General features: G+C 43.6%; 1 protein-coding gene across 1 annotated transcript in view; it reads left to right on the plus strand.

Annotated features, from left to right (window-relative positions):
- The window catches only part of Tulp4 (TUB like protein 4), a 113417-nt gene that overhangs the window by 62852 nt on the left and 32679 nt on the right, over positions 1-17886 (plus strand). The window contains exons 4-5 of the mRNA XM_036168554.1: positions 9445-9625; positions 12614-12748. Coding sequence (XP_036024447.1) covers positions 9445-9625; positions 12614-12748 — 316 coding nt within the window. The remainder of the gene's footprint in view (positions 1-9444; positions 9626-12613; positions 12749-17886) is intronic.

Below are 17886 nucleotides of genomic sequence, written 5' to 3' on the forward strand. Positions count from 1 at the left end.
CTGGTGAGATGCTGCTGTTTCCAAAATAAGAGTCCTAGGAATGTTGCTTCATCTTCCTGCTCAGGTTGGAGCTTGGCTCCCAGTTCACTGTAAACCTCTGGGAACAATTGGGCTCATCTAGTTCTATTTGGAAATGAAGAGATTATATACTGTCCTACTTAGGCTTTCTAGTACTTCGATGAAACACCATCACCAAAAGGCAACTTGGGGAAGAAAGGGTTTACTTATTTGGCTTATAATTCAGCATTGCTGTTCATCACTGAAGAAAGTCAGAACAGGAACTTAAACAGGGCAGGAACCTGGAGGCAGGAGCTGATGCACAGGCCATGGAGGAGTACTGCTTACTGGCTTGCTCCCCATGGCTTGCTCAGCCTGCTTTCTTATAGAACCCAGGACCACCAGCACAGGGATTGCACCACCCACAATGGGCTGGGCCCTTCCTCATTAATCACTAAGAAAATGCTCTACAAGCTTCCTATAGCCTGATCTCATGGAGACATTTCCTTCCTTCCTTCCTCCCTTCCCTCCCTCCCTCCCTCCCTCCTTTCCCTCTCTTCCTCTCTCCATCCCTCCCTCCCTCCGTCCCCCTTCCCTCCCTCCATTTCTTGTATTTATTTGTTTGTTTATTGATTTATTTTTGTTTCTTTTTACATCCTGACTGAAGATTCCCCTCCCTCCTCTCCTCTCAGTTGTCCCCCTACCCATCCACTGTCCCTTCCCTATTTGTCTTCAGAAAAGGGCAGGCCTCCCATGGATATCAACTAGCCATGGAACATCGAGTTGCAGTGAGACTAGGCACCTCCTCTCTTGTTAAGGCTGGATGAGGCAACCTGGTAGGTAACAGAGGGTTCCAAAAGCAGGTAACAGAGTCAGAGACAGCCCCTACCCCCACGGTTAGGAGTCCCACAAGAAGACCAAGCTAAACAGCTGTAATATATATGCAGAGGGCCTAGGTCAGTTCCATGCAGACTCCTGGTTGCCCTCAGTTCAGTCTCTGTGAGCCCCTATGAGCCCAGGTTTTCTTTGGGGTTTTCTTCTGATGTCCTTGACCCCTCTGATTCCTACCATCCTTCCTCCCCCTCTTCCACAGGATTCCCCGAGCTACACCTAATGTTTGGCTGTGGGTCTCTGCATTTGTTTTATCATTTCATTGACTTTTTCCCCTCTTGCCAGTTGTGTTTACTTCTATCCTAGGTCTCTGGGCCGTCCCACCTCCGGGTTGGAGGCAATTTCTTTTCCTTTCTTTTTTCTTTTTGTTGTTTTGTTTTGTTGTTTTTCGAGACAGGGTTTCTCTGTGTAGCTCTGGTGCCTGTCCTGGAACTCGCTCTGTAGACCAGGCTGACCTCGAACTCACAGAGATCCGCCTGGCTCTGCCTCCCGGGTGCTGGAATTAAAGGCGTGCGCCACCACTGGCTGGCCTTGGAGGCAGTTTCTTAATTGAGGTTTCCTCCTTTCAGATGACTTTAGATTGTGTCAAGTTGATGTAAAACTATCCAGCACACATGTGGATTAATAAAATCAGGTTGTTGCTTTAAAAAAAAGTTGGAACCAGAGGAATGGCTCAGCCATTAAGAGTGCTTCCTGCTCTAGCAGACCCCGAGTTCACTTCCCAGTACCCCTCTGAGCTGGCCTGCCACGTCAGTCTGTAATGTCAGCTCCACGGGAGTGATTGAAATGCAGAGATAGCATGAGCTAGCTGTCTGCTGATAAAATTGTGGCATAACCTTTCAGACTCTCGTGCCTGCTCTCACGGGAAGAATAGTAGGAAGGAAATGGGAGGGCCGTCTTTGGGGAGGATATGAATATTGGGTTTTAATTTAAAGAAAAAAGTCAAAGTTTGATTGATAAGAAAAATGTGGGCAAAAGCCAATGATTTTTGCAGAAATTAATTTACAATAGTCACTGATCATTCTTTACAGAACCATGTGACATCTTGGGATGCAGACGTGCCCTCAAGAGGTATGATAGAGACTGACCCAAAACCAGAATGAAGTATAGAGTGCCGTAAATGAAGGCTGTGGTTAGCCTGAGGTCAGTCCTGTGTGGAGAGCCCTGAAGCCCTTGTGTGAGGCATGAGTACCTGTTGTGTTCTAGACAGATGCTGGGCATTGGAGACTAAACAGAGCCACAGGCTTGACTGGCAGGAAGGTCTGTGTGTTTGCTCTAGGTGAAGGCAGCAGCATACATTTCTCCTTGGACATGCTAACATGGAAGGGCTTTTGACACTTGGGGGTAATATAGCAGGCGGGCAGTTGGAGGCGTGATTCCAGAGCCTAGGAGAGAGACTTAGGAAGGGACTGACTATAGCTGAGGTCTGTTAGGCTGTTGGCATGATTGTAGTCTCTAAGAGAAAGAGTTAGGCAAGACAAGGAGAAGCTTGGAAGAGGCTGCTGTGCTGGGGAGGAAACCTCAGCCCCAGTTTGCCTCAGCTGTACTCCTTACTTGGCTAGGACTGTGGCCAGAGACTGATGTCTTCCCACATGTGTATTTATTACCACACTGTCTTGTTTTCCTGAAGTCCTTGCCTCACAGAAGCTTTTTTTCTTTTGAAGTGTTTAGGTATGAAAAGAACTTGTAATAAAAAGGTTGTTTTTTTCAATTCTGACTTCATGTATTGGTGTTCTTCAGTTATCTGTAACATCTTATTCCAAAGCACTTGCTTTCTCAGTCACTGCTGACAGCTAGACAGGGAGGGTTTCTTCCCTTACAGCCGCCTCAGTGGACTGTCTTCCTGTGGGAGACATAGTTGGAATGAATTCATAGTGGGCTCTTGGAGCTGGTGTTTTGTTCTCTTTTGCTTTGGTGTGGATCTTGAATAGCAGTTACTCATTAAATTGCCAGTCCTTTATTTTAGACTTATATGTCTGCTCTCCTAGCTGCTCTCTGTTCATTCTCTAAAATAGAAACTGAGTGCCACTAAATGCAGAGGTGTGTCCTGCCCTTTGCAGACACTTTGCTGCGCTTAATGCACAGTAACAGGTCGTGGGGAGACACATGCTGATATACAAAGTTCCCATCCTTCAGATTTCAGCTCAGGCTGCCAGAACAAAGTACTGTGAACTGGGTGGCAGAAAGAGACATCAATTCCTCCTATTTCTGAGAAGGGTCAAGATAAAGTGTCAGCCAGTTTGATTACTGGTGAGGGCTTCTTTCAGATTGCAGATGGCTGACCCCAGGTACTCACATTGCGTCTCTCTGATGCTTGGAGGTAGAGCGGGAGAAAATACAACTTGTATCTCTTCCTCCTAGAAGGGTACCAATCCCAATTCTCATCACAAAGGCTCCATTCTTGGGACATTATCTAGACCTACCCCTCCTGTAGACCTCATCACAAATGGCTATCAGCATATGGATTTGGCAGACACAAAACAGTCCGTTGACATTCATGTCCTCAGAAGGGGGCTAGACAAATAGTCACATGGCAAAGACAGGAGAGAGGCGATGAAGGTGCCAGTGAGAATACTAGTGTTCATATGAGAACCCACAGTAGTCAGAGTTGACGTACATTAGTCCTGAGTACTTTTGAAGAATTGCTGTCATCTGCTAGTGAGTTGTTTTCATCCATAAGTCTTGTGTCCCCAAATGTCCCTTCACTTCACATGAAGCCACATGAGAATTTGGGAGGGAAGAAGAGAAATATCCTCCATGGACACTGTCCATAGCATTTTAGTGTTGCTTGGGACCCACCACACCTTTTTCCTTTGGAAACAAGCATCTCAGTTGAAAGTATAAGAAAACACGTTCTGTGCTTGTTGTTACAAACTGTTCATTAAGTACATAAACACCTGCTTGTTTGAGGGTAGAATTCAGCAGCTCTGAGCTGTGTTCTTGCATTCCATCTTTGTGCCCATGTTGCTTGAATGTCCTGTAGACATGCCATGAGATGTTGGGTTTTTCTGTTGGCAGGCAAGATGAATTTCTCTATTCCTAATAGTTCTGTCTTATTTACCTTTAATCTACATGCACTGATGAATTCATCATTAATGATGGGTGATGTAGCTCTGCATGCTGTGAATGTGTTGCTCTGATTGGTTGATAAATAAAATGCTGATTGGCCAGTAGCCAGGCAGAAAGTATAGCCAGGACAAGCAGACAAGGGGAAATCTGAGAAGAGGAGGAGGGCTGAATCAGGACTTGCCAGCCAGACACAGAGAAAGCAAAATATAATGATAAAACTGAAAAAAGATACCAAGCCACATGGCTAAACATAAATAAGAATCATGGGTTAATTTAAGTGAAAGAGCTAGTCAATGAAAAGTCTGAGCTAATGGCTGAGCAGTTATAATTCATATAAGCCTCTGTGTGTTTACTTGGTAGACTCGAATAGAAGAGATTTGTCCTGAACAATGGCCGGCCAGGACACAGGAAAACTTCCAACTACAATTACCCCTGGGGAAAATTTTTCCATTAAAGTATAGATAATGTTTAAGGGACTATTTGGCATGGCAGTCCATGCCTATTGTCACAAAACTCCAGAGCATGAGGCAACAGGCTCACGAGTTTGAGTCTAGCCTGGGCTATACAGACCCTGTCTCAAAAAACGAGAGCAAAACAGAATATTTAATGAGTGTTTGGTTTATTCTAAAGCACCTATACAAATTCCATAAACTTACAGCTTCTTAAGGAAAATGTATCTTTTCTTGTAGTTAATCATTTACCCATATGTCTTAAAATTGCCACTGTTGGCTGGGCAGTGGTGGTACAGGCTTTGAATCCCAGCACTTGGCAGAAGCAAGGAAGATCTCTGAGTCCAAGGACAGCCTGGTCTACAGAGCAAGTTCCAGAACAGTCAAGGCTACACAGATGAAACCCTGTCTCAGAAAAAAAGAAAAATTGCCCCTGACCTTAACTTTAATTCATTTGTTTCATAAAAAAAATAGTCACCAAGAACCCACTATGTACCGGACTCTGAGAGATGTCAGGGATATAACCATAGAGCCAGCTGCAGAGATATGTGTCAACTGAATCTCAAGAGCAAAAGGATGCCAGGAAAAGAAAGCTCTAAATATGTTCTGAGTGTGAATTCTAGTCCTTGCAGTCAGATAGCCCTGGTTTTTCCAATCCATGACTTCATCAGGTTGCATGGTTTCTTCTAAGCCATTTGTGTCTGTGAAATACAGATGATTGTCATGCTTGTCACAGTGAGACATAGATGGTAAGCTGTAGTTGGAAGTTTTCTTGTGTCCCGCCCGGTCTGCAGCCACTTAGACTCAAATAAACACACAGAGGCTTATATTAATTACAAACTGTATGGTCATTAGCTCAGGCTTATTACTGACTAGATCTTACACTTAAATTAACCCATAATTCTTATTTATGTTTAGCCACCTGGTTTGGTACCTTTTCTCAGTTCTGCCTTGTCATCTTGCTTCCTTTGTGTCTGGCTGGCGGCTCCTGATTCTGCCTTCTACTTCCCAAAATTCTCCTTGTCTGCTTATCCTGCCTATACTTCCTGCCTGGCTACTGGCCAATCAGCATTTTATTTATCAACAAATCAGAGCAACAAACATTCAATTCACAGCATACAGAAGGACATTCCACAACACGTCCCCTTTTTTTGTCTAATCAAAAAGGAAGGCTTTAACATAGAAAATTACATATGACAAAACAGTTACCAAGCAAGAATTACAGTTACAATATCTAGTCTATTTATATTAGTCAAATTCAAAAAAATATTATATTTATCCTATATTTGTGAGTCTAAGGTTTCATATCTAACTTATCATAACCAAGGAAAATTATAACTATTTAGTCTTCAACTACATCAAAGACCCCAGAAGGATATAATGTTACCTAAGTAAACAGGAAGAGCATTGTAAGCAACTTCCAAAAGTCTAGAATGACAGAGACAGCTGGCTGCCTTGACAGTCATCCAAAGTTCCTCTGCAATGTTGGGGCATCTGTCTTCAGCCCACAGGTCTAGAGTCTCTCAGTCACTTTCCCATGTCTTGCAGAATGTCTGGCAATTTCCTCTGTGAAGCAGGAACCTGAAGTTCCTCACCTTGCAAAGTTCAGTGGTCACTTTTCTATGGGTCCTGCGTGTCCACTCGATACAACATTTTGTCAAGCAGTCCAGGCAAGAACAGTTTCTTACCCAAATGGCTATTTTTGCCAAGAAGAAGATAAACTCCATATGGAGTGTCTTCAATGCCCATCTTTCTCTCTGAAGTAAATCAGTACTGCCAGGAGCAGATGTGTCTCATTGTCCAGGAAAGTTTAAGTTTCCAAAAAATTTTAAATGTCATACTCTGTAGGTCTTTGAAGTGTTTGAAGATTATCTACCTAATTGAATTATATCTATGTATACCTAGAAAACTTAACATGACTGTAAAGTTTGACTATCATAGAAGACTAATTATTAATCTGTATTTTCTTAATTATCCATTATTCTTTAAATGAGCTGAAACAAGAATAGAAATATACATACAGTATAACAAAATTAACTTTAAATTTGTATCAAAAAACTAAAATCTATACCAATGTAAAACATTTTAAACAAGTTGCTCTTTAAAAGTAGGTTCAACAGTCCACCCTTTTATTCTATCATATCTATATCCTATATTTTAAATATTATATCCCCCTTCTTTTAGAAAGATATCGACTATGACCAATAACAATTTGTAACCAACAACCTAAACAAACACAAACAGCCATAATCCTTTTTTTGGGAATGTGGGCATAGTGTTCTAGGCTACTTCCTGCTGATAGGAGGTGCTAGTAGTCTCATGCGGATCCTGAGAAAATTTGAAACAATGGTCAAGTCCTGGGAAGATCAGCTATAACCTTTGTTGACAGGTACCGTCTGTTAAGGTTCAGGAGGTCTGGCCTGATCAAATCTGATCCATCTTAACCTGGAACAAATCCATAGCCTCTTGCTTCCTGTGGAAACAAAAGCAGAGCCTCCTTTCCAGAGCAATATATCCTTAGATCCAAATTTTGAAGTCAGAATATCTTTAAAATATACATATTGTTTTAACTGAGATGCCTTTACAATCAAATGTCTTTTTGCAGTTAACAATGTCAAATGAAACACAATCCAGATTCTCTGTGTAATATCATCTTTACATGGCTTATTTTTTATACTACCTTTACTGTCCCTTTAAAGACTTTATTTTTTAAAACTACTTCTTTATATAACTGTTTATATTAATTTTCTTCTCTCTTTCAACCCTATGCACATTTTTACACACATTGTAAACCATTTAAAGTCTTGTTCCATCTGAATCTGCCTTATTGTGAATCTATTGCTTTAAACTGCAGCATTAGGACTGAAATGGCAGCTTTGACTGCTGGCACCACCCACCTCAGCTTCCCAACATGGCCGAACTACATTTACCGCCAGCTCTGGGGAACCATGCTCTCTGCCGACTCTGAGAGGCAGTGGGTCTATGCTTCCATCCAGCAGCATGTAGCCCAGAAACTTTCTTTTTTTTCTTTTATTTTCTTTCTTTCTTTTCTTTTCTTTTTCTTTTTTTACTAGCAAAAGCTAAATCCATCACACAGTGTGCTGTGCGGCTCATATACGCCACTGTGTACAGTGGCAGGAATTTGCCATGCTGTACTCAAGCTCATGTGCCATGAACCCTCTATACTGTAGCTCAAGTCCACAGGCTGCGATGTCTCTGTATCACAGCTTTCTTGAGAGACACAACTAGGAAGCTGCTTGTGGCTCCATTTAGAACCCTTTTTTTTTTTTTATAGCTTCTCAGGTTTTGGGTGGAAATTCTTGCCCCAATTTGTAGTTGTTTTCTTATATGTAATTTTACTAGGCTAAAATTAAAACCTTCCTTTTGTTTAGACAGAAAAGGGGAAGTGCTGTGGGATATCTTTCTGTATGCTGTGAATATCTGTTGCTCTGTTTGGTTGATAAATAAAGCCATTTGGCCTATGGCAAGGCAGCTTAGAGGCAGGTGGGAAATCCAGAGAGACAGGAAGAAGGCAGGGGAGACGCCAGCTGCAACCGAAGGAGAAGCAACATACCAGCAGACCGGTAAGCCACAGGACATGTGGCAAAACATAGATGAATAGAAATGGGTTAATTTAAGATATAAGAGCTAGGTAGCAAGAGGCTTGCCATAGACCATACAGTTTGTAAGTAATACAAGCCTGTGTGTCTAATTGGGTCCAAGAAGCTATGGGACTGGGCAGGATACAGGAAAACTTGCAACTACAGTGAGCATGCTGTCTGGGACCCAAGGCTCCTCTTGTGATGTCCAGCATGCCTTCCAACTGCTACTTGGGGTGCCCCATGCTGCTCTCAGTGAGGAGCTTACACCTGCAGAATCTTCCCTAGTTTTGCTAGCTCTGATGTGTGCTTGCCTACATCCATTGGGGGATCAAAGAAAACTTTTTAGGAGTAGCCCTAAATGTACTAAGGTGTCAGGCTCCTCTGGGGTCCATTCCAGCATGAACCAGAAGTTCCTGTTGCTGTGATGACATGTTTAGCATCATGCTTAGCACCAGAGTAAGCATTCAGTGAATATGTTAATACCATCCATGGGTCACTGCATTAATTATTAACTCATTAATGTTACTATCATGTGAAAAAATTCTAAACATGAAGATTAAAAATGACTTCAGGAAAAAAGTATACTTGTATGAGTATATTAATGAAACCCATTACTATTTTATAAGCCATCCAAAATTTTTAATTAAAAAGTTATTTTAGGAGCATCTTGTTTTCCAAATGTTGTAAAATAACATGCTTACATGACCAGATGTATTTTCTCTTCAGTCAGACATAAACATTTTCTCTAAATGAGAATTATAGTAATGAATTTCTGCTGCATCTGTATTTTCCAGAAAATCAAATCTCTTTTCTTAGCGCCTCTCTTTTAGACTGAAGACAGAAGAAACAAGAACAGAAGAGCCGGTGTTTCCGGTATTTGGAAATGTCTGAATAGCAAACTGTAGTCATTGTGTTGCTAGTCTCACATCTCCGTAGCTAAAATTCTTGCAGTCTGGCTGCCATGGTTGTCAGCTTGACAAAAGCAGGTTAGAATCACCTGGGAAGAGCCTCTGAGCATGCTAGGGAGCCATGATCTTGATCGCATTAATTGAGGTAGAAGGATGCACTCACTGTGGGCTGCACCACTCTTGGCTGGGATCCTGGGCTATATAAAAGGGAGAGTGACCTGACCATGCACGTGCGCACTTACTGTCCTCTGTCCCTGATTGTGGGCAGTGTGGGCAGCTCCTCAAGCTCCTGCCACTGTGACGCCCCATTATGGGGACTGTCACCTGGACTGAGCCAAGATAGACCTTTAGATGTTGCTTCTGTGGAATGTTTTTTCACAGCGACAGAAAAGAAACTAAGACAGTGTCCTGTCATCCGCGGTTTTGATTGGCTTATCTTTTCAGATGTGCATGTATTGTGTCTTCCCGAAACAAGCTGAGACTGAGATTTATTCCTGCTTGTTCAAGGGCCCTGTTCTTTGGTTGCAGGTGTTGTTCGGCACAGCAGATGGACAGGTGATCGTCATGGACTGCCATGGTAGAATGCTGGCCCATGTCCTTCTGCATGAGTCGGATGGCATCCTCAGCATGTCTTGGAATTACCCCATCTTCCTGGTGGAGGACAGCAGTGAAAGTGACACTGACTCGGACGATTATTCTCCTCCCCAAGGTAGGCAGCCGGCTGCCCTCACCTTCACTGCACTTGACGGAGAGAACAGCGACACCACTTAGAGGAGGAGGCCTACCACCTCCACCACATACACACGCACACACATGCACATACACATACATCCCCACACCACACGCACACACGCACACACACACACATACATACACACATACACACATATACACATATACACACACATACACATACACATACAGACACACATACACAGACACATACACACATATACACACACACATACACACATATACATACACGCACACACACACACATACTCACACACACACACACACACATACTCACACACACATACACACACACACTTCTCTTAACTTCTTGGAGAAAAGCAGCAGGACTGGCCTATTCTCTCTCCTTGATGTGAGCCTACCCCTTTTCTCAAGATCACTGGTTGAGTTGATTGTTCTCCAGAGGCTTAGGTTTTCCTAGATATAAAATGAGACATATATCTCCTGCTGTCCCTAGGGTTTTGTGGGACTTAGCTGCTTAGCAGGAACAAAGAGCATTGCAGATGAAGAGTTCTGTACTATTAATATAATTTAATATGTGGTATAGCCACATCTCTAGCGGCTTTAAGGCTGGTAGCTTAGCTCCAGTTGCATAAAAGGAAGATTCATTCTGCTGTTCCAGAGACCAGCAACTGGAGCTGGTACTCCATGTCTTTGTTTGTGCACTGTGTGCCTTCACCGGAGGTGGGGACAATTTCTGACTCATACCTCCTCTGCGTCTGATAGTGTGTGTAAAGATCAAAGGGAAGAAACAAGTTGAAGGAAGCATTTCCTACCCTGCTGGCCTCTGCCTACGTCAGCATTGGCTCTTCACCAGTATCCCATCCCTGCACATCTTTTTCCTTTAGAACAGTGTATTATGAAATGGAAAGCAGCAGCTCCTTGCTTAAAAGGGTGTCATACAACTGCAGGCTCCTATTCTCGATGGATTTTGTTGTGGACCCTTGAGTTGAAGCCTTGCATTGAAGAGCTTCTCATCTTTCCTGCCATCACGAGGCATGCCATCCTTGAGGGGCTTGGCCGGTGTCATCAGTGTTCACCTGGCACTTGTCTCCTCTTCCTGTCACAGGAATTTCCCCATGTAAAAACAAATGATCAGGAGGGTTTCAGGTTCACTGGGTTGTCAGAGGGAGAGTGTTCAAGCACCCCAGATTCACTCAGGAGGTAATTATCCCTTCCCTGATGGGACACAACCTTGATGAAAATGTTGGTCATAGTTCTGCAGCCTCAGAATAGTCAAGTCAGTTTCTATGAAATGCAGTCAGCTTGTCTTTCAACAGAAATCCTGTCTGGTAAATGGGATCCAGTTTTACTCATCCTTATTTCACTAGAAGAGGAAATGAGGTGTCAACAGCTAGGTTACAAAGCAAGTCTAAGTTGATCTGAGGCCGCAGGCTCCTCCTGCCTTTTAGATGTAGCAGTATTTGAGTGCAGAGATAATATAATGCAGTGGCTTAGAGTAAAGAAAAAGGATGTGGTCTGGGGTTACCCAGCAGATGAAATGTCCAGTAGGACACCCTGGCTGGCTGCTGGAGATGAGTTCAGTGTGACTGTGGCACCTACAGAAGCTTCTGAAGAGTTCTGATCATCTGACTGTTAAGAGAAGCTTTTACTTTAAAAAAAAAAAAAAAATTGTTTTTTTTATTTGCCAAGTGATAGTGGCACACAACTTTAATCCCAGTATTTAGGAGGCAGAGGCAGGGCCAGACTGGTCTATAGAATGAGTTCCAAGACAGCCAGGGCTCCACAGTGAAACCCTGTCCCCTCCCCCCAAAAAAAACAAACCCCAGCTGTTAAAAATTCCTTTATTTAATATGTATGGAGGTTTTGCCCACATCTGTGTCCATGCACCACATGTGTGCAGTGCCTGCAGAAACCGGAAGAGAGCAGTAGATCCCCAGTATTGAAGTTACAAGAATGGTTGTGAGCCACCATGTAGGTGCTGGGGATCAAAGCCAGGTCCTCTGGAAGAGCAGTGAGTGCTCTGCTGAGCCATCTCTGCAGCCTAACTTTTACTTTGTTAAGTAGCCTGTGGGTGAGCTGGTTCATGGTCTCTAGTACAAGAGCACTCCTAGAACTTTCCAAGCAGAGTTGCCTTATGCTGGTTACGTTCTCCACACATGGCAGTGTACTTTATGAGTCACATCTGGGTCTGCCCTCTCTGAAAACTAAAGAAACTAATACTGGCTGCCTTGGCTGCGTATTGCCTGTAACATTCAGTGAAGCTTTTTGCTCTGTGCATTGGCCCACAGCAAAGACCATTTTTGTCCCTTTCCCACTATTCTTTATATTATACACCATTGAAACAATTGACTCTTGATATCTGAAGGAACGCATAGTGCCTTAAAATGCACGTTAATGAACTCACACAGGCTGTCCCCCTCGGTTCCCTCTGGGACTGCGTATCCTCCACTCCGTGCTCGTGCCCTGCTGCGCAACTCCTAAATGCCTCAGTGCTTGCTTCACTCAGTGGCACCCAGGCCAGACTGGGGTCTGTTTGGAGACACCTTTGAGGGCACTGTGATGGTCGGAATGAGAATGGCCCGGAGGCGCATAGGTTTGAACACTTGGTCTCTAGTTGATGGAACTGTTTGGGAAGGATTAGGAGGTGTGGCCATGGAGAAGGTATGTCACTGGGTATGGAATTTGAGGCTCCAAAAAGCCATTCCATTCTGAGTTAGCTCTCTCTGCCTCCTACTTAAGCATAAATAAGCAAGCTCTCAGTGACTGTTCCAGCACTGTGCCTGCTTGCCTGCCGATGGACCCCCTGCAACAGTAAACCCCATATGAAATATTTTCTTTTATGGGTTGCTTTAGTCATGATGTGTTGTCATGACAACAGAAAAGTCACCAAGTCAGGCACTGTGCAACAGTGCAGCCTTGGACCCCTGGATCAAGTTGTGTGCTCATTATCTGCCTTTTACTCGGCCCTGTGTTTCTACAGATGGTCCTGCGGCATACCCCATCCCTGTGCAGAACATCAAGCCTCTGCTCACTGTCAGCTTCACCTCGGGAGACATCAGCTTAATGAACAACTATGATGACTTGTCCCCCACTGTCATCCGTTCAGGGCTGAAAGGTACAAAATACACCTAACCCCACAGGTGGGACCTGTGCACACCTGCCTTCCAGGCTGGTGCCTGTTGAGTCCTCTCCTGTATGATGACGTTTCTGTGGAATTCATTGACTAAGGCGCTCTGCTAAGCTACCCTGCTTATCTTAAGAAGTCTACAGCTACTCTTATCTTGAGTCTGGATCCCTAATACTCAGTCTTCATCTCCACCTTCTCCTTTGTCCATTTTGACAAGGGTGTCCTGTTGTTTACATCTGCCTGTCACTTTACTCAGATGGTAGCACCTGTCAATTTTGAGGCAACAGATGGTACACAATTGTCCTTTACACAGAAGCACTTAGAATTTTGGCACACTTACTAAAGAATTGATCGTTAAGCAGTGGAGTTACCTTGAAAGACCTGTGGACATTCCAGACTGTCATAGACATGAAGGGCAATGGTAAGTGCTGGTACCTGTGAGGAAATGCTTTCTCAAGAAAAAAAATTAGTGGACAGAGCTACTGGCAATGTTCTGATCATGCAATTCAAGATTACTTAAAGACATAGTGACCTTGGTGGATTTTAAAAAATATCTTGCCTCTTTATGGTTCCCTGGGACAAAGTAGAAAAACCTTTAAATTCTAACCCTGAACTGGTTCTGGTCCTTGATATTACAGGGATCTACCATCATCTGAGTGGGGAGACAGACAAGCTAGGCCCTTCTGTGCAACTAGTTCCTATCTAAAGCTGGCCATCATCAAGAGCCATTGCTGTGGCAGCAGCTGCTATTTTTCTAGGTTTTTCTGGAATCTCGGGGATATAATGAGTCATGACTGCACATCATACTTGGCAGCAGTATATTGCATTTATCTGTACTACCCACACACTTACTAAGTCTATTTTCAAATTAGAGAATATTTTTAAGCAAATTGTACTTGTTCTTAGGCATCTCGTTTTGCTGTTTCAGAACTACACTTGTGAGGAATTATTTACTCTCCCAGCTCCCCCAGGACAGAAACTATTCATACCATAAATAGTCCCTTTAGGGCTTTAAAGTAACTCTCTTTCTGTTGCTGGCAAATTTAAATTCTTGTGCTGCTCTGTTAATTGTTTTCTGAATGTTCTGTCTTCCATGGAGTTAAAAATGGGGCTGGCCCTTATAAATTCCTCCATGTATCTCCTACTCTGAAGTTCTATTCTTCTTCAGAAATTCTTTTTTAGACTTTTAACCACATTGGCTAATTTTTTGAGCTCTGCCTCTAGTTGGAGAATCCAGACTTCTGTTCTCTATCAGATGTCTGGTTACAGTTCAAAGCAGTGTAATCGAATTCCATTCGTGTGTATTCTTCAGGATTGTTTTCTTTCTTCTACCTCCTTGCTGTGGAAGCCTTCCTTTCTGTTTATCTGTGTGTTATCCACCTGCCTCTCTATCAGCTTTTTGAATGTCTGTCAACACCTCAGTTCACAAGTGTGCATTATGGTAATAGGAAAACAGTAGGTGAGCCAGATTAGTCTTTTTCACATGTACTGGGTTTTTAAGTTCATTGTTTTCTATAAATTTACTATTATAGTCATTACCTGTGAGGAATCTAAATCTCATCTGAAATGTTGGAGTTATATGTGGGTTGTAGCCGGGGATGGTTGTGTACGTCTGTGCTGTGCCTTCTCTCCCTGATTTCGGAAAGTTAGGTCCCCCGAGCTAGTGCCGTCCACTAGTTACTGTGTAAAAGTAAGATGTCTCCTGCCTTGGTGTCAGAGTATTTGTTTCTGGTCTGATAGCAAAATGACTTGGATTCAGTCATAGATGTGGAGTGAACAGCAGAAATAGTTCTTGTTTTTAGATTTTATTTTTAATCTATTATGGAGGTAGTTTGAATATAATTGGCCCTCATGCAGAGTGGCACTATTAGGAGGTGTGGCTTTGTTAAAGTAGTGTGTCATTGTGGAGGTGGGCTCTGAGGTCTCATATATGCTCAAGCCACGCCCAGTGTCTCAGACCTCTCCCTGTTGCCTGTGAGTCAAGATGTAGGACTCTCAGCTCCTTCTCCAGCACCATGTCTACATGCTGCCTTGTCTTATCATGATGACAGTGGACTGAGCCTCTGAAACTGTAAGCAAGCCCAATTAAATGTTTCCTTTATAAGAGTTGCTGTGATACCGGGTGGTGGTGGTGCACACCTTTAATCCAAGCACTTGCAAGACAGAGCCAGGTGGATCTCTGTGAGTTCAAGGCCAGCCTGATCTACAGAGTGAGATCTAGGACAGGCATCAAAGCAACACAGAGAAACCCTGTCTCAAAAAAGAAAAAAGAAAAAAGAAAAGAATTGCTGTGGTCATGGTGTCTCTTCACAGCAATAGAAACCCTAACTACCACAATTATCTTACAGTCTGTATTAGTAAATAATGGAAAGAAACAAGTAATATGAGATCAGAGATGCCTAGTCATTACCTTATGACAATACTATGTGAAAAATTGGTGGGCAGAGACACTAAGAATGTTCAGAATTTGCAGTTCAAGGCTACTAAAGATGATGTGACCCTGGTTCTTTGGAAAAAGTCTTGTCCCCTCAGGGTCTCAATGAAGGCTGGAGGTCTCTGATCCCCTTGTTCTTTTCGGAGTGTCTCCGGGGAGACAGGTGACTGGTGATGATGCCCTTTCTTACCAGCACTGTAGCTCATGTCGAGTGCAGACCTTACAGTCCCCCACGACCAGCCCTCTGCAGCACCTGTCATGTGGGGTTTGGGCTGCAAATTCTGGAGGCTGCAGGGGTGGGTGTCTGCTTTCTCTGTGCAGCTGTTGGTGAGGGTGTTCCACTGGGGACGAACTTGGCTGAGTAACTTATTTCAAACTTTTGCTTAGCACACAAGGGGTAGGAGATGGGCTTTTGGTGTGATTTTTCTTTTCTTTCCCTTTTTTCTTTTTTTAACTCTAAGAAGAAGCCTGAGTCATGAGCTCAGATGTTCTGACACAGGCAGGTAAAAATCCACTTCCAGAGACCCTTCACATTGCATCCCATTTGTAACAGGGAGCAAACGACAAAAAGTGGTGTCGTTGTGTTCTGTCATGCCCCCTCCCCCCAGAATGCATAGTTTTTTCATTTTACAGACAGCCCCCCTCCCCCAGCACCAAGTGCTCTTAGTGGCTGAGCCATCTCTCCAGGCCCAGAATTGCCCCTTTTATTAATTCATTGAGTTCTCTGAGAATCAAGCAATTTTTGAGATAGTTGGTATCACTCAGTGAAAGCTGTGATGTCTGTGGTTTGGCCAATTTGGTTGTATTGCCACCATCCTCATGTAGCATGTGCTTTGCTTTTCAGTCCTCGCTCTGCTCCCTAGAGGAGAGGGGAGGAAGGGAAATAACCCTCCTTTTTTTCCCTTTGCATGTATGTATGTATGTCCATGTATATGAGTGTGTCTGGGTCTCATCCTCTGAAATACTACCTGTGTTCTCTGAGATAGGGTTGCTCATTGGCCCAGTGCTCCCTAAGGATTCACCTGTCTCTGCCACCTTTCTAGCAGTGGGATAACAGGGATACACCAGCACGCTTGGATCATTTGAACTGTATCTGAGGGTCACAGTCTATCACAGAGGGAAGTCGGGGCAGGAACTCAAGCTGGCACTTAAAGCAGGAAACTTAGGGGAATGCTGTTTGTTGGCTTGCAGACAGACTCATACTCAACGAACTTCCAGAAAAGCCTAGGACCAGCTACCCAGGAAGTGGCTCCTCCCACTATAAGCTGGACCCGCCCACTTAAGTACTAGACAAGGTAATTCCCAGAGACGGTCCCATAGGGCAGTCAGTCCCTAGGTGAGGCTCTTACTTAGATGACTCTAGGCTGTGTCAAGTTGACGGTTAAAGCTGACCAGGACAGGAAGAATAGTACAAATCTGCTGGTTTTCTTGGTGTAAAATGTTCAGAAGGCCTAAATGCCAGACTCCTGAAATCCGTAAGAAAAGTAGGTGAAGCATGGGAACAGACCACTTTGATGTTTTACAACTGCCAGGCCTCTGCATTCTAGGAGCTGCAGCAAAGCTAAAAGGAGGCTTCTGCAAAATGCATTTATTGGCAGCTCCCACTGGTATTCTAAATAACAACGTCAGAGATTTAAAAAATTACGGATCTTGAGAAGAAGCATTGGAGATTATTTTTCAAGATGATTCAAGCATAATTTATATTAAAAAAAATCCTGAGCTGGGCATGATAGTGCACGCCTTTAATCCCAGCTCTCTGGAGGCAGAGACAAGCAGATCTCTCTGAATTTGAAACCAGCCTGGTCTACAGAGAGAGTTCCAGGACAACCAGGGCTACACAGAGAAACCCTGTCTTGAAACCTTGTCCTTCCCCCCAAAAAAATCTTTTGGGAGCTGGAGAGATGGCTCAGCAGTTAAGAGTACTGATTGCTCTTCCAGAGGACCCGGGTTTAATTCCCCATACACACATAGCGGCTCACAACTGCTTGTTACCACAAGATATCATACACTCACAAAACATACTTGCAGGCAAAACACCAATGCACATGAAATAAAAATAAACAATACATCCTGAATAAGAAATGTTATGTCCCAGACACACCTAGGCTTCTATATATTTCTCTTGAGCTGTCAGTCAAGTGAATACTCGATTTTAGTCTTGTCTCCCCACCAGTCTATGACTGTTTCAGATGTCAGTCCCAGGAACTCTGCCCCTGCAGAGAACTTAGTACCTTGGTTACAGTGGAAAATTCCAGGTTGGGTTGTTGTTGTTGTTGTTGTTGTTGTTGTTGTTGTTGTTGTTTCTCTTAGTTGTTAGGGAGGGCTTCCTGAGGTAACCCAGTACACTGTGGAACACAACTTGGCCCTGCTAAATCTCAGAGAAGCCAAGACTTTCTGCTGCACCCCCTTGGTATTACAGGTTCTGTCCTTGCAGTCCATGAAGCGACTGTGTTCCCGTGGAGTTTGTACTTTTGAAGAGAAGACCTCTCTGGTGCAGATGACAGCTCTCAGTATGACTCCGCACCTGCATGAAAGACGTCTCTGGGTTGTGGTCATAAAGATTTGGGCTCACTCTCACCTCTAGCCTTGGCTCTGAGCCATCTGAAGACATTGTGCATCCAGTGCTGCGGAGGCAACAGCTTGCTTTCTCATGTTCAAATCCACTCTGTGTCCAAAATGGAGAAGGCAAAGG

This window comes from Onychomys torridus, chromosome 19 (assembly GCF_903995425.1).
Source record: "Onychomys torridus chromosome 19, mOncTor1.1, whole genome shotgun sequence".
NCBI classification, from domain to species: domain Eukaryota; kingdom Metazoa; phylum Chordata; class Mammalia; order Rodentia; family Cricetidae; genus Onychomys; species Onychomys torridus.